General features: G+C 33.7%; 3 protein-coding genes across 3 annotated transcripts; 2 read left to right on the plus strand and 1 right to left on the minus strand.

The window, feature by feature from the left end:
* The first annotated feature begins 7377 nt into the window (after window positions 1-7377).
* On the plus strand, window positions 7378-10383 carry LOC131000841 (polyol transporter 5-like). The gene is made up of 3 exons (XM_057926959.1): window positions 7378-7719; window positions 7799-8161; window positions 9174-10383. The coding sequence occupies exons 1-3, from the start codon at window positions 7605-7607 to the stop codon at window positions 10217-10219; spliced, it is 1524 nt and encodes a 507-aa protein (XP_057782942.1). The 5' UTR covers window positions 7378-7604; the 3' UTR covers window positions 10220-10383.
* A 7341-nt stretch (window positions 10384-17724) lies between these two features.
* Window positions 17725-18697, minus strand: LOC131000900 (uncharacterized). Its single transcript, XM_057927042.1, has one exon. The coding sequence runs from the start codon at window positions 18626-18628 to the stop codon at window positions 17921-17923; it is 708 nt and encodes a 235-aa protein (XP_057783025.1). The 5' UTR covers window positions 18629-18697; the 3' UTR covers window positions 17725-17920.
* Window positions 18698-22470: 3773 nt separating this feature from the next.
* On the plus strand, window positions 22471-23243 carry LOC130998066 (probable LRR receptor-like serine/threonine-protein kinase RKF3). Its single transcript, XM_057923499.1, has 2 exons — window positions 22471-22623; window positions 22761-23243. Exons 1-2 carry the CDS (start codon window positions 22471-22473, stop codon window positions 23241-23243), a joined length of 636 nt encoding a protein of 211 aa, XP_057779482.1.
* Window positions 23244-25056: the final 1813 nt, after the last annotated feature.

Consider the following 25056-nt stretch of genomic DNA (forward strand, 5'->3'; position numbering starts at 1 on the left):
CTCATGTCTCCCAAATAATTTCATAACTTTTTTTCGGGTTCGACCCAAAAAAAACTTCTTTTCTCTTTTAAAAAAAAACATCAGAAAAGTGAGGGGTTAGGCAGACCCTCAACCTATAGATAAATCATCAACTAATGTCTCATACAAGACGTTGTCCAAAAGTGATCTTCATTTATCTTTACTTTTCACATTTTCATCAAGTTCAATATATTCAAAAATTTTGTTTTAAGATCCGTGCCCCTCTCTCTTAAACTTTTTTTGGGAGACTGAGGTAGTGATTTTCTTGAAACTAGAAACTCATTTTGCACAACTTTTGGTTAATTTTCTTTGCATATTTATTGAGATTATGTATTTATGTGATGTCTTTAGATTTGTTTTCGTTATTGTAGGAATGTGTCACATTTGAGTATAATTTTTATTTGTTTGCTACAATTTTTGAGGATTTTCGATCAGCTAAATCACATGATACTTAAAGCTCGAGAGTTATAGAGAATGGGCCGAACTCGTCCGCACTATGCGGACGAATATATTCGTCCAAGAGAATTTGTTTGTATTATATCTATTATGCAATGTCTCACCAACTTTACAAAATAAAACGAATTCATATTGTGGACAAATATTTGTCCTAAAATAAAATTCTAAAATAAATACTAAAACCACGGAGAAGCGAAGAGTAATAACAGAGGAGGATTATGTGGTGTTATGGGATAATTTTCAGGAAGCCAAACCCATGTTCATGGTTCATGCAGTCATGGGTCTGGTGTTGGGATCCAAATGTTGGACGCGACCGAAGCAAGGCGTCTTTAGAGTCGATGTGGACGCCTTGTATGATGTGGAGCAAGGTGTGTTTGGGGTAGGAGTGATTGCGAGGGACCATTGTGGCCGAATCTGTGGGGTTATTCTGAAGAGGACTTCGTCGGCGTCAAATTCTATGGTGGCTGAAGTTATGGCAGTTGTTCATGAAATTATTATGAGTATGGAGTGTTAGGTGGCTCTGATTGCTACTTTCACCGATTTTATATTGGCAGCTCGAGCTACAGCAAGACCTGAAGATGATCGTGATTTTCTCATGTCCGGGAGATTTTGGAAGCGGCTAGGGAGACCTTAGCTATAGGCGTTTATCATATGTATATATAGAACGTCAAATAACGCCGCACATAGTTTGGCGCAATTTGTGTGACATATTGAGCACCTTATGAGATGTACTCAAAATTTTCCTAGTTGGCTTAGGGATATTGTACGAAATGATCTTAAATAATATACTCCACTCCACACGTTCCGTCTAAAAAAAATAATCTAACTATAACCATACGATCAATTCTCACAATTTCGCCCTAAAAAAAAAAAATTCTCACAATTTCAAACGCTGAACTTTCAAACTTTAGTCAATCAAAACTCTTCAAGTAAAAAAGTACCTTAAATCCATGCATCGCATCAAGCTAGTTTTACACGTTACTTGTCCAAATATATTTTAAAAAATAGAATTCAAAATGTTGTGCACGCGAGTTTGATTTCGTTGCCAATTAATTACTTGAAAAAGGTTGTTCGATTATAACATGTTGAAAAATGTTGACTTCAAGTTCAAGCCAACTTGCTGACGTAAATGTTTCCTCCAAAAGTTTTTACAGTATGATCTATTTTTAATAAGTTGGATATTTTTAATTTGATTCACACTTAACAATTATAAAAGATATATCGCATTGAACATATTATTTATTATTTATCTAATAAATTAACTTTGATGAATCTATTTTTCTATTTTCTACCCATGTCGCAATTATTTATTAATTTTTTTACTTTTTAATCATATGATACTTTTAATAAAACGGAAGAAATATTAAATAAATAAATAAAATTGATGTGATATGCACATGCCGCCAGTAATTTGTTAAGTAGCAGTTTTAACTCTTGTTGGAAAATGTCAAAAACGTCTCATGTTGTTTTGATTAAGACAAACACATCAACATTATTCGTTATATTATTTCTGGAAAAGTTGCCCCTAAGCTTTGCACGTGAGGTATACAGTCCAGACTCCATCCTTTAACTTAACAAGTACCACATTTTATGCAATTAACTGAGGAGTGTGAAAATTATTAATTTTATGATTTTAAACGATCATAATTTATTTGTTGCAGATTTATTTTTAATAAGTTTTATATTAAATTAAAGATCTTGACATGATATTTTGTTTAATACTATTAAATATTTTTTCATGAATTAAATTTGACGACTTTCAGAAAAGAATTAAAATAGAAAAGAAAAAAGAAAAGGAGAGAGAGAATTTAGTGGAAAAATGTTATCATTAATTAAATTATGTTTTCATATAATATAGAGATTTGGCTTCATTATTTAACAGAATTATTAAACACTCTTAAAGTTAAAATTGGTATGTAATCAGAAACGACACAACTCTCTAAGAAAAGGATATATATATATATATATAGAAGGGTTCATCAGAGAAGGGTTCAACACTGTGGAAAAACATCACACCTCAACACCAAACAATTGTGGAAAAGCTACAAATACAAAATACAATACCACCCCTCAACACTGTGGGAAAACATCACCGCACGCATGTGAGATTGAACCTAAGACCCATGAGTCTTTGGGTGCCTCAACTTTGCCACTAGAGCAAGGCTTCATTGACACTTTAAAGAAAAAGTTAATTGCTAATTATATCTTAATATTTCGACCTTGTTGCAAATTAGACCTAGTTTTGAAAAATGTTGTAATAAGTTATTTTTTGATTTATAGAGAATATAATTTTATACTAATTTTTTGCTCAAGTTTGGAGCTGAAATTAACTAAACATTGATCAGACATTAAAACTCAAATATAATTGAAGACCTTCGAAATACAATATATGGATTATCATATTATTTAATTAACTTTAGTTTTTGTGTTAAAAAATAGGTAATAAATGATGCCAACATCCATGAATATCTCTGGTCGACTCATCAACAGTTGGACTTCAATGAGTCAAAGAAAACGACTAGTAAACAAATTTCCATAAGAAAAGGACGCCCGTTCCGAAAGGGAAACTTCCTACCTTCTTCTCCTATTATTCTTATTTCCCTTTTCTTTTTTCCTTTTAAACTACTGTGTGCATTGACGATTTATAAATGCCAGCTAAGTTTCATATTGTAAGTTAATTTGAGACTTCAACTATACATTGATAGTAGCATATAAGTAGTAACTTAGTTCACAACTTTTGCATAAAGTGCCTTTCAGTTGGGTTAATTTTGATCTTAACAATTGTACAAAAGTTTCCTCAAAAAAAAAAAAAAAAACAATTGTACAAAAGTGTTATGTGATTTAATTAGGTCTTTTATTTTGGTCGGTCAAAACTTTTAGATTTGGTCAAATTCAGTCCTTATTAATAGAATTATTTTATCATTAGTTAGCAATGGTATAGTTGGAAGAAATAATTAATAATCACAATTATGCTATTTATCTTTACAAAATTGATTTTAATACTAATTAATATCTGAATTACTGAAAAAGATAGTATATATCAGTAATTAATTTAAATAAAAGTTTACCACTTCTTCCAAAACTACTGTGCCCTTTTTTTGTGTCTATTTCTTTATTCATTGATTCAGAATAGAACTCAATCACAATTAGAGGTGGCAAAATTGACGTGGTTCAATATCGAGCTTTTGGAACATATCGGATCGAGTCGAGTTAGTTCGAAAATTGATTGGGCTGCAATTTCTCAAGTCCAACCCAGCCTCATTTTGACCATCGGGCGATCGAGCAAAGTCCATTCAATGATTTTCTTTCTTTAAATTTTATTTTTTTATAAAATGACAAAAATAAAATAAATTAAATTCAGTAACATTAATTCACAACGATAATTATAAATAAAATAAAAATATAAAATAATACTACATTGACAATTAATTATTTTAAATTTAATTATTACAATTTAATACTCCCTCCGTCTTAACGAAAGCGGTGCGCTTCTTTTAAAGAGAATAAGATTGTAGTGTAAAGGTGTGTGGGGCCACATTGTTTGTAGTGTAAAATTATTACCAAAAAAGAAAATGCACCACTTTCGTTGGGACGACTCAAAAAGAAATACGTACCGCTTTCGTTGGGACGGATGAAGTATTTGAATTAAATCCACTGTTGTAAAATTAAAGAAACTCAAAATTAATATAATTGTATTTAAATCAAGAAATCACTCATTTTGAACTACAAAATTAGCAAAACAGACATCCGCATTTCATACTACATTAATTAAAGTCTATATTCTAAAGAGGGACAAACTCACAGTCGCAATGTCAAAGAAGAATGGTAATTACTCATTATATCATGAAGGGGTTAACAAAAATAAATAATTTAAATGCATGTAATATGAATATGAATATATATATATATATATATATATATATATAATTAACTTATACCTCATATTTAATTCAAGATGTATATTTTTTATATTTAATTCAAAAGCTAAAATTTCTCAACTAATGAGCTAGCATTACAATAAAATTTGAACACAAATCTATTTTAATGTTTTTTTTTAAAAAAAATTAAATATATAATCATATAAGTAAATATTATAAATTAATAATTAAAAAAAATCGAGTGAGCCAAAAAGCCCCAAACTCTGGGCTTTTAGCCCCGAAGCCCGGTCGGTCCGGCAGGCTTTTTACACCCGATTTTTTTTGGACCTCTATTTTATTGAGCCGAACCAACCTTAAATTATTAAATTAATCCGGACGGGTCGGGTTGGGTTGGGTCGCCCATCGGATCGGGCCAATTTTGTCACCTTAAATCACAATATCGCAATTAGAAAATAAATTTATGCAACTATAATGAACATTATTATCTAGTTAAATTTTTCATCAAAATTTGTATATATTTTTTCTTTCAAAATTTTTATTAGTCTAGGAAGAGTTTTTTGAAACTTTTAATTCTCTTTATAGATTCGTATTTTACAATATATTTTTTTGGAGGTGACTATACTGAAATATATCTCACAATTACTATTATCATTATTATTATTAAACAGAGCTTGCATGCGCAGTCGTGCAGCCAAGATGCATTCCCGTGCAGCTAAGAAGCTTGCCTGCACAGCCTTGCAGCCAAGATGCCTTCCCGTGCAGATAAGAAACTTGCCTGCGCAGCCATGCAGCCAAGAAGCTTGTCCGTGCAGCCGAACTAAGACTAGTGTAGTGGGTTTTGGGCCTAACTGACTAAAGGGATGGGCCTTTGGAATTATGATTTATTTGTAAACTATAAATAGGAGTTATGTCATGAGAATGGGGGGACATTCACTCTCTCAATTCACTTGTAATATGTAAACACTCTCAAATTATAGTAAAAAAGCTCGGAAGAACCACCAGTGGATGTAGGTCTTGATGACCGAACCACGTAAATATTGTGTCATTTATTGCTTCTATCGTTCTAGATTTTGGTGGAGATTTTTGTTTCATCAGGAGGGTTAATTGACTGTAAATCCTTAAACTATTAGTGAATTCCGCTATCGATTTAACTCTATAAAGGTGTAGTGTAAATACATAAACTTTAGCCAGTTTCCAAATCTACCCCGAATTTAAATTTTGCTTAAATTAGCATTGAATAAAATGGAATAATTTTTAGGGAGCGTTTACTTTGCATGATTGAATAACACTACAAGAAAATGATGCTCTAACGACCGAAATTTTGGCCGTTAAAATCCAAAAATTGGTCGTTAATGTTATTAACGACCGTTTTCGGTGGTCGTTGTTTGCATCGTCGTTCTGAGTTTTACGACCGTTTTTTTCGGCCGTTAAATTTAACTACCGATTTTTTATTTTTAACGATCGAATTTTCGGTCGTTAAAAAGAGAAAAAAAAATAAAAAAATATTTATTATTATTTTTTTAATAACGATCAAATTTTTTATTATTAACGACCGAATTTTCGGTCGTAAAAAAAAATTAAAAAATATATTTTTTCGATTTTTTTTTAATGTCTGTATCTCACAAGTATTGTAGTGTATTTCTAATGACGAACTTCCCAGTGGGTCACTCATCTTAGTTGTGCTCTAAGTCAAACACGCTTAACTTTGAAGTTCTTTTCAAGAGCTCACCAGTACAGAACACTCGTATTATTGTTATATCTAGTACCTATTAATTTATTTAAACTCTATTTTAATATACAATATCATTAATCATTCATTACCTTATAATATGACGAGATAATATCTAAGACTTGTGATGCCGGCGAAACATTAACGGTAAATATATGATCGACTTTAAAATAATATAAAAATAATATTATCGTAATTAAAAAAGAAAAAGAAATATGAGTATGAAAAATAACAATCAAATATACAATAAAATCAATATACAATCAAATAATAATTGTAATATGTAATATTATCGTAATAAATTATTAATTATTATATTTATTTAGATATTTTTAAATTATTAGATTTATTTTAATAATCTAATAATTTAATAAATCTAATAATTTATTGTAATAAATCTAATGAATCTAATAATTAATTATAATAAATCTAATAATTTATTATTATTTGCAAATATTATCATATTTTTATTAACAAAAAATATTATCTAATTTTTAGAATAATATTATGAAATAACAATCATTTTTAAAATATTCTCAATTATTTATAAATAAGAATTAAATAGAAAAATAATTAGAAATAATTAAATATTTATATATACAATATAATCAAACAAATAAAAAAATAAAAAAAAAATGAAATTTAAAAATTTTAAAAATTGAAAAAATACTATTAACGACCGTTTTTCGGTCGTTAATAAATAAAAAAAATTATTAAAAAAATAATAATAATATTAAAGACCGGATTTTCGATCGTTAAAAAATTTTTTAAAAAATAAAAAATAATTTTAACGATTGAAAATTCGGTCGGTAGAAAAAATAAAATATTAAAATAATAAAAATTTAAAAAAAAATAATAAAAAAAAGATCGATCGTGAAACGTTCGTAAATCAATTGTTAAGGCCGGAACTTTAACGACCGAAATTTTCGGTCGTTAAACGCGTGTTTTCTTGTAGTGTAATTTTATCTTTAAAAGTATGAGATATGAATTAAGCAAAACTAGTTAAAATGATAAAAATAATCAAGAATCTTAAATATCCTAAAATTTCCATCAATTTAAATAAATAAATAATTAACCTTATTATTTTTATCTATCAAAACTAATCCTCCGCGTAAACACCTTTATATGGATTGGGTTATCACAACAGCAAGTCAACTAGTCAACTCAGAGAGAAGAAGACCTAGTTAATCAATTGTGATGCCAAATTTGGATTTAGTACGTGTACAGTAACATATATGGAATAATACCGTGGCCCGAGCAAAATATTATCCCATTTTTCTTGTGCACATATACACATGAATTTTCTTAACCACATATAAAACACTTAACAGAGTAGCATTTTACATTTTTGTCCAGCGTCATGTGAGTAGACGAGATTTAGAAATAGACGTCCACCCCAACTTCACCATCGATTATCATCACGCACACGCACACTCTCTCTCTCTTTCTCCATCTATATATACACACTCCCCCAACTTCACCATATATCACTCATCTCAAATTCTCTCTCTTTATCCAACCTCATGGCCGACGCCAACGGTGTCGCCGCCTTCGACCCTCCTCCGAAACCCAAAAGAAACAAGTATGCTCTTGCTTGTTCTTTCTTGGCTTCCATGACCTCCATCTTACTCGGTTACGGTATGTTATGTCTCTCTCCTTCCTATTTTCTCTCTCTTGAAATCAAACAAGATGCCTCAATCTATTAATAAACGTGCAGATATAGGAGTGATGAGCGGCGCAATACTCTACATTCAGAAAGACCTTGATATATCGGATAACCAAAAACAGGTGGTAATGGGCATTCTCAACGTCTACTCGCTCCTGGGATCCGCCGCCGCCGGCCGCACCTCCGACTGGATCGGCCGCCGCTACACCATTGTTTTCGCCGGGGCCATCTTCTTTGTCGGCGCGCTGCTCATGGGCTTCGCCACCACCTACGCCTTCCTCATGGTTGGCCGCTTTGTCGCCGGCGTCGGCGTTGGCTACGCGCTCATGATAGCTCCCGTCTACACGGCCGAGGTTTCGCCGGCCGCCTCCCGCGGCTTCCTCACTTCTTTCCCCGAAGTCTTCATCAATTTTGGTATCTAATCATTGCTGCCTTTTATTTCTATTTTTAATTAAAACAAATATTTTTGATACAGTATATTATATGTGTTTATCTAGTTAAATTAAAATTTATGATCCTTTGGACTCTACGTAGTGTTAGTTTGTCTTTCACATGCACATGAAATCTCCAGCTGGAATCTTATTATGATTGGTAGGCAATGAGATTTTTCAACAACGTGTCGGAAGAGAAATACAAATAATTTTCTTATTTTAATCATGGATGGCTATACTTTTTTATAGAGCTATTATACACTTGTTAGTGAATACCAAATCAAGAAGACAGCCAGACAGGTAAATTGTTTTCTAACTCATTATTGATCTATAATTTGCTTCTCATTTGATGATCATCTGAAAAGTAATTTGCAGAGGCGATTATATAGATTATATATACCTGTATATATAAATATGACTACAACAAATATGCTAATCGGGTCGTACCCAACTCGGATCTGACCTAGTTGAACTATCCTACCCGAATATCAAGTGTTAGTGTCATTTCGATATAGTGTTAGTGTAATTTTATACGTAGTGTTAGTGTCATTTGTAAAACAAAATAGTACGTGTTAGTGTTATTTTTAAAATAGTGTTATTTGTAAAATAAAATAGTGTTACTGTCATTTCAAAATCGTGTCAGTGTTAGTATCATTTTAAGAAAAAATGGGTCAGGATCCGAGTCGGGTACAACTCAAATGTACGATACACCCGAGTGTACAGGAGACCTACTTACATGCTAATCGAAAAATGTTTAAAACTTTGATCATAGGAGTCAATGTCGTCGTAGCTTGTGTTGTGCGTAAAATCATCATATTACAATTAATGGAGAATAACCAACCAGGAACATTAGGTGACTGATGCTCCTAGTTAATTTAACTAATCATTATCATTGGATTTTGGAGGATCTCAATTAATTAATTTTTAAACAAATCGGGGGACCACTGTGGAGTTATTTATTTGATTAATTAATTGATGAAATTGTGAATTTGCAGGCATTTTACTAGGGTATGTTTCAAACTTCGGCTTCTCGAAACTCCCACAGAACTTAGGGTGGAGATTCATGCTGGGCGTGGGCGCGGTTCCTTCCGTCTTCATCGCCTTAGGCGTCCTGGCCATGCCGGAGTCGCCGCGGTGGCTCATCATGCAGGGCCGCCTCGGCGACGCCAAGGTGGTCCTCGACAAGACCTCCGACTCCCCCGAGGAATCGAAGCTCCGCCTGGCGGACATCAAGGAGGCCGCCGGGATCCCCCAGGACTGCGACGACGACATCGTGGCCGTCTCCAAGAAGAGCCACGGCGAGGGCGTGTGGCGCGACCTCCTCTTCCGGCCCACGCCGGCCGTGCGCCACATCCTCATATGCGCCGTGGGGATCCACTTCTTCCAGCAGGCCACCGGCATCGACTCCGTGGTCCTCTACAGCCCGGAGATATTCAAGCGCGCGGGAATCAAAGACGCCACGCACCAGCTACTCGCGACGATGGCCGTCGGGTTCGTGAAGACGCTCTTCATTTTAGTGGCAACGTTTCTGTTGGATAAGAGCGGGCGGCGGGCCCTGCTTCTGTCGAGCGTGGCGGGGATGATCGTGTCTCTGGCGGGGCTGGCGATCGGGCTGACGGTGATCGAGCACGAGCAGTCGGGGCGGAGATTGATGTGGCCGATCGCGCTGTGCTTGGCGTCGATACTGTCGTACGTGGCGCTTTTCTCGATCGGGATGGGGCCCATCACGTGGGTGTACAGCACGGAGATTTTCCCGCTGAGGCTGAGGGCGCAGGGCTGCAGTATGGGCGTGGCAGCGAATCGGGTGACCAGTGGGGTGATCTCAATGTCGTTTTTGTCCCTCACAAAGGCCATCAGCATCGGAGGGGCCTTCTTTTTGTACGCCGGAGTTGCCGTAATTGCCCTTGTCTTCTTTTACCTTTTATACCCGGAGACGCAGGGGAGGACTCTTGAGGAGATGGACACTTTGTTCGGGACTTTCTTCCGCTGGAGGGCCACGGCCAAGGCTATAAAAGAAAACCAAAACAAGGCTACTAGCTGAGGCTATTTTCGACAAAAGGAATGGGAATGGCTAACAAGTGAAACATAATTAATGCTAATATGGGAAGATAAATTAAACAAGACTACAACAGCTTCATAATTGAAGTTCAATGTGTTTAAGAGCTCATTAAAAAAACTTGCCTTCATTTTGTTGGGTTGCTTAAATTAATATCTCTAGTCTCTTGCAATTTTTAATTATACATATGTCCGTGTACTGCGTTTTATTAAAGTGTATAATTTACTTGGGAGTAAGAACGAACAAACCACAAAACAATTTAATCATCAAGTCTACTTAAGTAACTTAACAAAACAAAAGGCGTAAAAGAAAAAGGGAAATCAATATTTGAAATAATCCAAATCTATGATATCTATAATATATTAAAGGGAACTTCCGGTTTGAAAAAATAATTTCAAATTGCTTTGAATGATAATATATACTCCGTCCATCCCGCTATTCATGACACGTATTCTATTTCGAGTTGTCCCACCATAAATGACTCGTTTCTATTTTAGAAAATAATAAGGGATAATTAATCTTAATTAAAGCACTAATTAAATGCCTAATAAAACCTACTTTAACTAAAACCAAAACACACACTCTCTCTCCCTAACTCGTCAATCACTCCTGACTCTCTCTCTCTCTCTCTCTCAGCTGCTACACCCTCGCCGCCTCTCCTTCTCCACTGGTTGCTCGCCAGACTCGTTGCAAGCAGAGAGCGTCCTCTGCCTTTGGCCTATTTTCCTTCCCTGTTCTCCACCGCCTTTCCTTTGCTGTGTTGCGGAGATTTGTTGTGTCGCTTGAGTTGGCAATCTGAAATCGTCGCCGGTGCTGAGGAAGAAGAGACGAAGGCGAGGGCGCGGCGACGCTGCTTCCACCCACCGCCTCCGCCCTCCTCTTTCGTCCTTTAGTTCGCTCGCCTCTAACCTCCCCTTTAATCTTCAGAGGTTAGGGCTCCAGATCTCCACCCATATATATAACTTTTCTTCTAATATCACTCTCCTTAATACCCGTGCCGAAAAGAAACGAGCCATCAATAACGGGACGGAGGGAGCATATATATATATAGGGGTGGGCTACCGTCAGAGCACATCTTAAAATAAGAAATAAAAACAATTTTTAATGTATGAATTTTATGTAGAATACGTATGAATTCGCTGTATAAAGGTATGAATTGTAAAAAATATTTTTTTGCTACCTTTGGGATTCGAACTCAGGACCATAAAACCATCCAACAGGATTACGAATCAACCGTAGATCTTGATGATCTAAGGGCTGAAAATGATTCTTATTTTATATTTTAAGAAATTCTCTTATTTTAGCCCTTCCCTATATGGAATGAGATTCAGTGTACCACACTTTATGTCCCACTTTCAATTTTGTTTAATTTTTTATGTATATTTTCTTCAATTTCAATTTTATATGCTTTAGTTTAATTTTGTGATTATTAACTAGGTTTTATTCCATCAATTTAGGGTATATAATTATTTTTTATCATTTAATTTCACTTTTATTAGCTAATAATAAGTTGATAAATTCAAAGTCATGGTATATAATTTTTAAAAAATTTAATTTTTTTAAATAAAACTTCAATATAATTCATAATATTATAATAAATTTTATTTTTATAAAAAATATTTTTTAAATTAATAGATATAAGCATGAGACACAGTGGCACACATAATATATATATACACATAATATATATATATATATATATATATATATATATATTCTCACAAAAGGTTACTTTCTCTCCTATTTTATTATAAACTATTTATTTTCTTAATATCCGTGACAAGCCTTGTGGCCTATTGAATTGGGACGGAGGGATAATAATAATAATAATAATAATAATAATAATAATAATAATAATAATAATAATAATAATAATAATAATAATAATAATAATAATAATAATAATAATAATAATAAGCCACAACGTTGTGCTAAATTTTGTGGAACATGGTAGCAATCTCCATTTTACAGTCCAGATACTGCACAGGGTTGGAAAACTTTGGATTTATAAAAAAGAGCGCTATAATAATGCGACAGTGTTGTGATTTCTATTTTACGGTCTAAATATAACTCAAGGTTGGAGAACTTTGGATCTGTAAAAAAGAGCGCTATATTACCTCTCTTGTTGGAGATGGTCTAAATATTATAATATTGTATCTTCTTGTTTTATAAAATACTTCATCTGTCAACAAAAAAAATTATCACATTGTATGTTTTAATAAAATGTGAGTGAAATTGTTAGTGGACAGTGGCGGATCCGGCCAGGATTTTTAAGTTGGGGGTACGAAAATATAATCTCATAAACTTAAATGTAAAATATACTTTAATGTTAAAAATACTATATCATAAAACATTGTTCAAAGATAGTTAGATGCAAAAGAAAATTAAATAACTATATATCTAGTTTATCTTCCGACGAGTCTTCTTTTCTTCAAAGCGTTTGACGACCTCATCATCGGAAACTTGTAGAAACATATCTTTCTCAATGAAAGTGACCAAACAATCATTTAATACTTGATGCCCCATGCTATTTCGCAACTTATTCTTTACACAAGTCGTTCCAGAAAACACTTTCACCACACTTGCAGTGGCAACCGGAAAAATCAATGCCAACTTAATTAGCAAAAACACTAGAGGATAAGTCATATGTCTCTTTGTTTCAACAAGCTTCATCGAAAGAGAACTAATATCATCCAAATTTTGAAACTCATTATCTCTTCTTATATCTTCCATGAATATGTCAAGTTGACATTCAAGAGTTAACAAATCAATGCTTGAAAATTCAGAGGGATAAAAAGTTGCAAGTTTGAGTACCTTTTCCTTGTCATAAGAAGAGAAGCCATTTTTAGGATTTAATGAAGCCATGCATATGAGCAACTCCATATTCACCTCATCAAATCGGTTGTCAAGTTCTTGAAGTAGTAAATCAATTACTTATATGAACACATCAACCTGAAAATGATGAAGATATGAAACTTGTTGAGCAAACCTCCAAGGTCTTTGTGAGGAAAATCATGGGTTTTTTGGTTGGCAAGGCTTTTTCAGAATATATGCTCTCCTAACCGCATCTCGTTCATTTGGAGGATAATCCATTATGTTAATTCTTTTTCTCAGGTCATGAGGAAGAAGCTCAACATCATAAATCAATTCTTTATCCTCTAATGGTACACTAGTACTACTTGAACCACCCAAATTTATAACATTTTCTTGAGCTTGAGGTGACTTATTTGTAGGAAAAGAAGACACTCTCTTGAGATTTTATTTTCTTGAACATAAATTGCCGAAGGTCGGGTTGTTTTGTCACTCCTTTCGATTTTTTTGATTTAGGCGTTTCACTTGCCATTCCTATATGCAATACACAAATATATAATAATACTTTAGAATTGAATGAATGAAACGAATTCTAAACGAAAAAGTAAAGAACGCGATAAATTTAAAATCAATAAAATATTTTTCTTACCTCCAAAACTTCCACTATTATTTTTTAGAATAACTTGTTGTAGTGCAATATATCAATATCGATTGTCTGACTCTATTCTTCTCTCTCTAATTTATTTTCTTTTTCTTTGAGGAATCAGAAGTCTATTCGCCTCTCTCTAATTTCTTTTCTTTTTCTTTGAAGAATCAGACGTTTGTTCGCCTCCTCTCTTCAATTTCTTTTCTTTTTCTTTAAGGAATCGTTTCTGATACATTCTAATGGGCTAAAGGCACAAAGTCCAAATATATTTTTAAAACTGTTGGGACTTGGGGGACAAAATCAACTAATTAACTTTAAATATACAATACATATATAATACTACTATTAGAAAGAAAAAAAAAGTTTTAGGGGTACAGTTGTACCCCCACCGCCCCTTGTAGATCCGTCTCTATTAGTGGAGTAAGTGTCCCACTTTAAATATGAGTGGAGTTGTATGTGTGGACCCTACTTTATAGACTATAAATGGAAGTGACAATTTATTCATGGACAAACAAGAAAGAAAATTGTGAAAAAAAATTGTGGACAGATGGAATAATAACTTACCCTTTAAATTTCATTCCAAAATATAATTAAAAAAATAAACATTGTTATCTTCATTCAATTTCATGATTTTATGTGAAATTTTGTAACGATTAAAGTTCTTTTGTTTAAATAAAATAAGAATGTGTTGAGATCTATATCAATTCCCTAAAATATCTATGCTTTTATATATGTTTCTATTTGCAGTTTGATATTGGGCCGATGATTGCTTTCTCGGACTCTATGTTGGCTATCCACGTTCTTCATGATAAGTACTCACGGATTTGGAGTCTCTTTATGATGAGTTATGAGAGGTTTTTGAGAGCTCCGAAAAATTTGTAGTGTTCGACTTCTGTCATATGCAGCACGAGGCGAATAAGGCTGCACATCAGCTAGCTAAAATGACTAATAGTTTTCAGGATGTAATGATTGGGAGGCGTAATTTTTCATCATGGCTTATTGATATTGTACATTCCCACACAAATGAATACTATACCTTTTACTTCAAAAAAAATTTATATATTGAACGCAATTACAAATATATACATATAGGAATGGGATCATATAGATCCCAATGCTTATAATAGATCCCTAGATCCAAAATCTTGACCACACATTTATGACATGTGGCGCATCAAGATGGTGACACGTGACAAGGATTCCAAGGCAAAATCTGGAGGGGTAAAATTGGAATGTAATTTTCGGATTTAATAATTAAAAAAATATATACTTTTTTTAGATTTTCTCAAAATAGATATATTTTAGATGCATATAGTTTCACACAAAGATGCATAAAGTTTTCACATGAAATGCATAACTTTGAACAGAAAAATGCATTTAATTTTTCCAATTTTGGTATTTTCACCACCCCACCCCATACCACCCCCCAATCCAGCCCACACCACCCCCAACCCTCCCCATTACCACCCCCCAAAAATAGGCATGTTTCACATGCATATAAAATCAAACAAAAATGCATAAAGTTTTCACATAAAAATGCATTAAATTATACAAAAAATGCATTTCATTTTAATAAATCTGGTAGTTTCGCCACCCCACCCCTGCCCCTGCCCTCCCCCCCCCACCCCACCCACCCCCACCCATCACCCCCAATTTTTTTTTTCAAAAACTGATTTTCTGATTGCTGGCCCACCCCCACCCCCCACCCCCCCCCAAAAAAAAATTTATTTATTTTTTTATTTTTTTCAAAACTGATTTTCAAAAAAAAATTTTTTTTTTGGGGGGTAGAGTGGGGGGGTGGGTGGGTGGGGGGGTCAGTGGTCAGAAAATCAGTTTTTGAGAAAAAAAAATTGTGGGGGGGTGGGTGGGGGGGTGGGGGTAGGGGTGGGTCAGTGGTCAGAAAATCAGTTTTTAAAAAAATAAAAAAATTTTTTTGGGGGGGGGGTGGGTGGGGGTAGGGGGTGGGTGGGGGTGGGGTTCAGGGGTGTGGGGGGTGGGGTGAAATCTTATGCATTTTTATATGAAACTTTATGCATTTTTATATGAAAGTTCATGCATTCTCGTATGAAACTTTATGCATCTAAAATATACCTATTTTGAGAAAATCTAATTTTTTTTTTTTCGAAAATTACATTCCAATTTTACCCATCTCCAGATTTTGCCTTGAAATGCCTTGCCACGTGTCACCATCTTGATGCGCCACATGTCATAAATGTGTGGTCTAGATTTGGATCTACGGATCTATTATAAGCATAGGGATCCACCGGAACCCAACCCTATATATATATATATATATATATATATATATATATATATATATATATATATATATATATGGGCGCGCTCCTGTGAGATCCCCTATTTTTCGTGTAACATGAGTACAATGAATAAGACATATAATACTAATGAACAAAACGCATATCTAATGAACAAGATGTATATACTGATGAAAAATAAAATTTAAAAAATTCGTAATGAATAAGACATATATACTGATGAACATGGCCGTATATACTGTTGAACAATGCAGTATATACTGATGAATAACAAAATTTAAAATATTCTGCTCCCTCCAGGATTCGAATCTTGCGAAAAAAAATCACCCTCCAGATACAATATCAGCCATAGGATTGATAAAATAAATGCATCAAATTGTGCCCTAGATCTCATTAAAATTAGGGGGTCTCATTGGAGCGCCCCCCTATATATATATATATATTATATATATTACCATAATATTTTTTTAACACAATTTTCATGGTGGTTGTCCGTACATACGGTGCAGATCTCTCACATGATCTAATACTTCGTGTACTTTGAGTGATATGATATATTGATAAAACATAGGATTGAATATTTAAAGGATAAGATGATTACAAACAAGATTAATCCATCAAAATAAATTGTAGATTAACATGAATTATTTCTACATATCAATCTTATCACTCAAACTAAAGGTCCCTTACCTTCTTCTTTTTTTAATTGGAAGAAGGCGTATGAGGGATTGGACATTTATTTGTTAACAAACTTACAATATTTTTTTTTTCTTTGATTTGGGGAAGGGGGGTCGGTGGAGTTTGAACCATAAATTTCACTGTTCACAGACAACAGTTCACACCGTTTGGTGTCTTTTGGGACAAATTGCAATATTTCTATTAAATGACATATAGATCTATGCCATATACAGTGTGTATATGCTGTAAGGATAAACTTTTATGTTTTTGTTCTGTAGTTTTCTAAGGCTATTAATTAGTTCTTATTCAAATATATAAGCAAACAAACATTGAATTTAAAAATTCCAACTGTGATTTAGCGGACAACATCACTAATATCTTACAGCCTAAATTCATTGCATTTATTCTTAAATATGAACACAGAAACTGCACCAAAGTTGTCGAATTTGATAAGTAATTCTTCACAAAACCGTGTTCCAACTTCCAGTATTGAAGTTTAAGACAACTAAATTATGTATAAACGTTTTGAATTCGAAATACCACAATAAACATTGAATTCGAAAATCCCAACCTCTTTCAACATTCTTACTTAATTAACAATGTCTAGTATCTTAATTAGTACAGGTTTCATCTTCATTCTAAAGTTACTGATATATTCCATTAATATTCTTATTAGCATCGACAACAATCATATAATATCAGGTTTAGATTCAATTAAGTCGATCAAAAGCCTTTGTCATGATTTTACATGGTTAATTGGTTTATCAGTACTATACATTATTGTTTTGCACTCCAATAGTATATAAGAAGATGTACCAATTAATTTTGCTGCATTTCGGATGTTGTGCGTACACTCCTGCAGCAGCCATCATGCCATAAAAAGTTGTCCGTGTAATATAAGATTAATTAATGAATTATGAGGAGCAACTTACCACTCCATCTTCAACTGGATACTTGCTTACTAATATTATAACAGAACATCAGTATAAGAAAATGATTAATTACATTATAACTAAATCACTAGACAACATAAACACGAAGTTCAATTAATAATGGGGGTAGAATAAACAAAACCAACATATTCAATATACGGATATGCTATATGATAAAGGAATTGAAATTCTTGAGTGAATCTCATACAAGCTAGATCAAAACCCTAGGTAGCCATGCATGAGCCCTAGCCTTAACAAGAAGAAATACATAATATAATGAGAGCAAGAAAACGGGGGAAAAGAGGAAACCCTAATGAATTATAGATATTTAGGTGAAATAGAATCAGACATCGAAGGGCCCGTTTGGATCAAGCTGCCTGCATAAGCCCAAATAAGCGAGGAAGAGAACCCGATCTTTGGCGCCGGTGCGATGATTCTTGGTGTGTTTGCAGAAATATTTGAGCTGTTCGAGAGTGCAGCAGCCGAGCATTTGGCCGAGAAACAGAAAGAGCCAATTAATGCTCCTCTTCTTGTCGGAAATGACGGGCTTGACGCTGCCTTCGTGATTGCAGAAGCCGCATCTCGGGAGGGCCGGATTCCTCCACATATTGGGGGCCCGATGCCGCATCCCGGCTTTCTTCTCCGCCACGTACGTCGAGATCTCGCCGAATTTCTGCTCCAGATCGAATTCCATCATGAACTTCTGCTCGCACTTCCTGCACTGCACGTCGCCGTGGATCGCCGTGATCCCGTTCTCGCGGAGGTAGCTCAGGCTGCGCACCGTCGCGCGCCCCTCGTCCGCCCACGGATACGGCGGCGGAATTGTCGCGCTCTTCCCCGCCGCCGGCATCCGGGAGGGCTTCCGCCTCGGTCGCCGGCGCTGGTAGAGGGTGGGCGGCGTCTCCGACGGGGGCATCATGATTCGTGGCTGCTGCTGTTGCTGTTGCTGCGGCGGCGGCGGTGGCGGTGAGGTACCGGCCGCGGCGGCGAGAGTCAGGGTTAAGAAGTCGTGCTTTCTCTTTCTGTTCACTCCATTATCGTCGGTGTCCATTCTTTCGCAGTTTGTGGAGTGAGAGAAGCGAGAGAGAGAGTTGAGAAGAAATGGGGTTGAAAGTTTGTTAGCGATATATATCGGTAAACAGATATTTTTAATTTACTTGATTTCCTTTAGAATAGGCTTTTCAAATTCTGTACATCTGTATAGTTTTATTTTATTTTATTTTATTTTTGTCGAAATTCTGTTTCTAGGGCTTCTGTTGATCTTAATGTTTATCTTAATCTTAAAATGCTTTTGCTTTATGTACTAATATATTGTGCATTGCATCCATTTCCGTGTACTGAAAAATAGGTACACTTCGGCAACTTTTGTCTTTCCTGCTATTTTGATAAGAAAAAATAATTTTTTTATTTTACATCAATTATAAATAAAAAGATAATGAATTTATTTTAGATACACAATCAATCTTTGGCGCTTGAACATAACTGGTCAATGCATTATTTCACTATATTTCATTAATAGCAAATTCTTGTGTGCTCCATAGAACACCGTACTCCATAACACTAACACTTGCATTAAATAACACTAACATTTACATTATCTTGAAATGACACTAACACTATTTTATTTTACAAATGACATTATCATATTATAGTGTTAGTATCATTTCGCGACAGTGTTATTTATATAACATGATAGTGTCATTTGTAAAATAGAATAATGTTAGTTGTCATTTAGTGTCATTTATAAAATAAAATAGTGTTAGTGTTAGTGTCATTTGTAAAATAAAATAGTGTTAGTGTCATTTTAAAATAGTGTTAGTGTTAGTGTCAAGTGTTAGTGTTAGTGTCATTTGTAAAATAAAATAGTGTTAGTGTCATTTTAAAATAGTGTTAGTGTTAGTGTCATTTAATGCAAGTGTTAGTGTCATGGAGGACGGTGCTGTTGGAATATAAGTATATATAATGGAGAATTTATTTAATTGGTAGGAGAAAATTTGGAGAAATTGGTGGAGCACGGTGCTGTTGGAATATAAGTATATATAATGGAGAATTTATTTAATTGGTAGGAGAAAATTTGGAGAAATTGGTTGTGGACGTGGGTGTGCTTAGGAATTTGAGTGGGAGGATTGTAGTTTACTAACACAATCTTTCTTCAATTCACTTCCTTACTTTCTTCACTTACATGGTTACATATTTATAGTGGTAAGTAGTAGTAGCTAGATAATTCCTACATTATCTAGAATTCTCTAGAACTCTCTATACACTCTAGATTTCTCTAAATCTAGCTATATCTTCTTAATTCTAACTTATTCTCAATCATTCTAGAATGCTCTTCTTTTTCTATCTCATTCTCAACTATTCTAGAATATTCTTTAGAAAATATCTATACAAATCAAGTTTATATTCCAACAGGTGCTCCATGGAGCACATAAGAATGCCTCTTCATTATTAATTAATTTGCAACATATATTTTCAATATAATTATTAGTTAATTCATGCAGGGAAGATATTAATTATGACTAGCATCTGTTCGTTTGTGAACAATCCTATAATCATAACACGAACATATAATGTTATATTTTTCTTCATTTTGAATTGATAACATTTTTGTCGAATAATATATAAGACAATTGCACATGACTACTTGTTTTCTTCATACTCTACTCATACACTATTTTTTATTACACATATCGTATATTTTTTTAGGGATACACATATTGTATATTACCATTAATTACACAGAGCATTTAGTGAACAAGATATATAAAAGATTAAAAAAATGATATTTATTTGTAGATATGATATAAATACACAAAGATTTGGCTTTATCCATTGCGCGATAGTCAAATCGTGAGCTATTACTATTCACATATATATATATATATATATATATATATATATATATATATATATATATGCATTTTTTTAAAAAAATTTTAGTGCATTAATTTTAACAGCGAATGCATTAATTTTTACAGTGGATGCATTAGATTTGATGGTTCTCCCGTTCTCACAAATAATGTAGTTCTCTCTAGAACCACACCATATATATATATATATATATATATACTAATGACTAAGAGTTAACTAGCATTTGCACTCGTCCAACGCACGAAAAATATTTTTATATTTTATTATATATAAAATTGATATTAATTCGATTATTATATAAAAATTCTAAATATAATTAAAAATACTATATAATTTAAGATAAATATATTTTAATTTAATATAAAAATAATAAAGAATAATTCATATTATTAAAAACTGATATTGTAAAAAAACAATATAATTTAAAACATAATTGAAAAAAATATTTATTCAAAAAAAAGAGGAGAGAGGAGAGAGAATTTTCTTAAGTTTTAATATTTAAATAAATATAATTTTTATATTTTAAATCCAATATTTACATAACATATATCAAATTAAAGCACTTGTCATATCTTTAATTTGACATGCATATCAAATATTTTATAATTAGTCGAATTTCACAATTTTAAAAAAGAAATAAAATAGAAAAATAAGAAGTTAAAGAAAAAGAAAAAGAAAAGATGCATAGCTTATAAATAAACCTTCAATTTTATTCTAACTACCAAATTGCCACTCAATTTTAAAATTGATTTGAAATCAATTTGAAATTGAAAACTCTCTTTTTAATATAGTATAGACACATGAAACTGGAAATTTTGCCATGGTAAACTTAAAATTTGTCTATACATATAAAAAAAAAACTTAAAATTTGACCAATTTTTATAAAATTTATCCATAACATTAGAAAATTAAAAATTAATCAATTTTCTCCATCTTTCTCAACTCTCTCTCAATTATCATTTGATCTCTCTCATGTTCTCGCCGGCCATCGATCGTAGCTCCGGTGGAATATGTAGCGGCAATTTCCCAGGTGCCGCATCTCATGGAATTCGTAGTTCTCCAGCCCCGCCACAAAATCGAAGAATTAACTTCACCATCGACAGCAGCTCGCTGCATAGAACGGTGGTGAGCGCCACATAGATCGGTGGAATTTGTACAAGCATTTACCAGTTGCATATTTAGCCCACGTTTGGTTGGGTGTTTTAAGAGGTTGGAAAGGGAATCAAGTAATTGAATCCATTACTTGTTGTTTGGTTTGGGTAATGAGATAATCATTACCCTTACTTGAGGGTAACTCAATCACCCAATTTGTTACCCCTCAAAATAGAGGAGAAACAAAAGAAAGGGAATCCCTTACTAATGATTCATTTCCATTGTTAAACCAAACACTCAATAAAAGTAATGGTTATTGTTACCATTCCACTCCTTTATTTGATTCCATTCCCTTTCCATTCCTCTATTTGAACCAAACGAGCACTTAGTCTTGGAGCCTTGAATTCATCAAGACCTACATGTACTCCACGAGACAACTCGTCGGTTAAAGACTTCTCCTATTCCATATTTTCAGGTGAATCAGAATTTTCTTTTTCGTTTTTGTAACTTGGTAGATTTTGTTCTCATTTCTGATGATTTTGTTGATTTATGAGTTCTTGTTTTTCTCTTTTATGAACTGTTGGCATGGATATATCAAATTCTCCAGCTATGAATGTGAGTTTGAGTTAAATTCTACAGAGTTTGAATTGTTAATGTTCACAATTGAATAGCTATTGTAGGTTTTGAATTAGAGTTTTAAAGCGTGAATTCATAATTGACAAAAATAACTTTTTTTTTATTAATATTTTAAGGGTTAAGGTGCAGATAGGCCCCTTAAGTGGAGGCCCTTATAGCGTTTCACTCCTCTTACTCACTGTGTGTGCAATTTAGCCCCTAAAGTACCAAAAATCGAACATTTAACCCCCTCCCCCCTAACTCCGTCAGTCAACCGTTAGTTAGTAATTTTTTTATTTATTTTTTATTCTAATTATGGGGCCCACCTTTGCAAGGCCTTCGCCTCGTCCTCGCCGACCACCTCCGCCTCACCAACTCGTTCTTGCCCCCGCTCGACTCCGCCGAGTCGTGCTGGGAAATCTACGAGACGTCGTGGATCGCCCGCGGGTGCATGAACATCACCACGAGGTCGGAGTTCGAGGCGCAAGTGCCGCGATCCGCCCTCGGCGGCGTCGACACCGCCTGTAACCAGTCGCTCCTCAACAACTCCCCCTGCGCTTCGTGCACCACCTCGCTCGCTGGAATCCGGGGCGTCTTATCTGCAGGGACCGTTGGTCGGGAATGTCTCCGATTGCACGGCGTACCCCTTCATCTACGCCGTCACGTTCGCCAATCAATTCGGCCCCACCGATGTAGGTACGACCAAGTGTCTGTTCAATCTCGATTTCACCTCGTCCCATTCCAATAGCAAGAGGAAGAAGATTGTCATTTATGTCGTCGTTGTCGCGTGCGTTGTGATTTTGATTCTAGGGTTTGCTGTGTTCTGGTTCTTACGACGTAGAAAGGAAAGATTATTGAAGCAGAAATGGAAAAGCATGCGAACTGATACTAATATGAGCTCTGGATTAGATTCAATTAGTGCTAGCACAACATTGATTAGGTTCACGTTCGACGAAATTAAGGCGGCCACAAGAAATTTCGCTAGGGATCATATAATTGGGAGAGGAGGGTATGGAAATGTGTATAAGGGCGTGTTGCCTGATGATTCAGAAGTTGCATTGAAGAGGTGGGCCCCACAATTAGAATAACAAATAAATAAAAAAATTACTAACGGTTGACTGACGGAGTTAGGGCGGAGGGGGTTAAATGTTCGATTTTTGGTACTTTAGGGGCTAAATTGCACACACAGTGAGTAAGAGGAGTGAAACGCTATAAGGGCCTCCACTTAAGGGGCCTATCTGCACCTTAACCCATATTTTAAACATTTAAAAGCATAAATTTAACAATATTCATAAATTTTAAGTTACAATTTAAATTAGAAATATCATAATTTTCAATTTCAATAGTAAATGGTAATCTATAAAATACCCAAAGGAACTATAATTTTAAATAATTTAAACTGCAATTAACTAAATTGAACTTCTTAACATATAAATCTTATATTCACCTAATAAAGAATTATCAGATTAAGAGTTTGTAATAAAAATAAGCTTTTGTATTATTGTATTAAAAAAAATTACACTTACTCGTCGTGAAAGTCGTCATCGTCGCCGGTTGCCGATCAGCCGAATTGAAGACTACAGAAGTTTTGTTTTGTTTCTTTTTTTGGGGGAATAGTGAGAAAGAAGTTAGAATTTGTATTCTGTTTTTCAGGGTGTGTGTGATTTGAGGTATACGGAAGGAATAAACTACATTTACCATCTTATACCTTACTTGCATTAATATTTGAAAAAATTCGGGCAGGTCGTACTCCCTCCGTCCCGCGAAGCGTGACCCATTTCTTTTCGGCACGAGAATTAAGGAGAGTATGTTTATTGATTTAAGTGTCTTTGCTAATAAAGTAAATAAGTGTTTAAGGATTGCTTTTATTATGTCTATTATTATTCCTTTTATTTTGACAATTTGATCTTCATAATTTCTTTATAAATTAATTAATATGATTAGTTAAATATGGTTAATTAATTAAATATTTAAATAATCAAAATACTGAAACATATTAAAGCTGAAATTGTTATAGCAAGTACACGAATACTGAAACATATTTAAATAATCAAAATACTGACACCTATTGTTAATTGGGTCCTTACTTAGCCCATTAATTAAGTATAGTTATAACCCCTAATTATCTTTAATCTTTGCCATTTTTAGAAACAGGTCAAGCTCTGTGGGACAACCCAAAAAAGAAAGTGGGTCACGCTTCGCGGGACGGAGGGAGTATAATTTTTTGGGCAACTCCTTATCCCTTCGGAAATGGATAATTTTATACCTAAGAAATTGTGGTATAATTTTATACCATCTTATAAGGAATGAATAAATATATTATTCTTCAAACCAAACAAGATACTATTAAAAATGTGGTCCCCACTTTAAATAATAAATTTATATCTTATTATATTATCACTCCATTTAGAGGGATAAAAAGTAAACATATTTTATTTTCTATATCATAGTTTATTGTCTTCCCCGATCTTCTCATCTCTCTCAAATCATAGTTTAAGTCCCTCCTTTTTTATCTTTTTCTTTTTTTAATTTCTCTTATTTTTTACAAATGAATTTTACTCTTTATTATTCTTATTTTTCACTCTAATGAGGGATAATATACTATTCTCTATTTTTGATGCGACAATATCATCCTTCATTGAAATGAAAAGAAGAAATTTTTTTATAGAAAATAACGAGAAAAAAAAGAAGAAATTTAAAGTGATATCTTTTATTCCTCATTTTCTTACAATAAATTTATAACCAATCAAACACATTCTAAAAGACATTTCACTCATACATGTGACACCTTAACTATTCCACATTTTGTACTTCATTAGGACTTTACGAAATTAGGACTGAATCTTTGTATTACGCAAATGAAGTAATTATTTTGGTTAAAATTCCACTGCATATAAAGCA

Source organism: Salvia miltiorrhiza, chromosome 8 (assembly GCF_028751815.1).
Source record: "Salvia miltiorrhiza cultivar Shanhuang (shh) chromosome 8, IMPLAD_Smil_shh, whole genome shotgun sequence".
NCBI lineage: Eukaryota > Viridiplantae > Streptophyta > Magnoliopsida > Lamiales > Lamiaceae > Salvia > Salvia miltiorrhiza.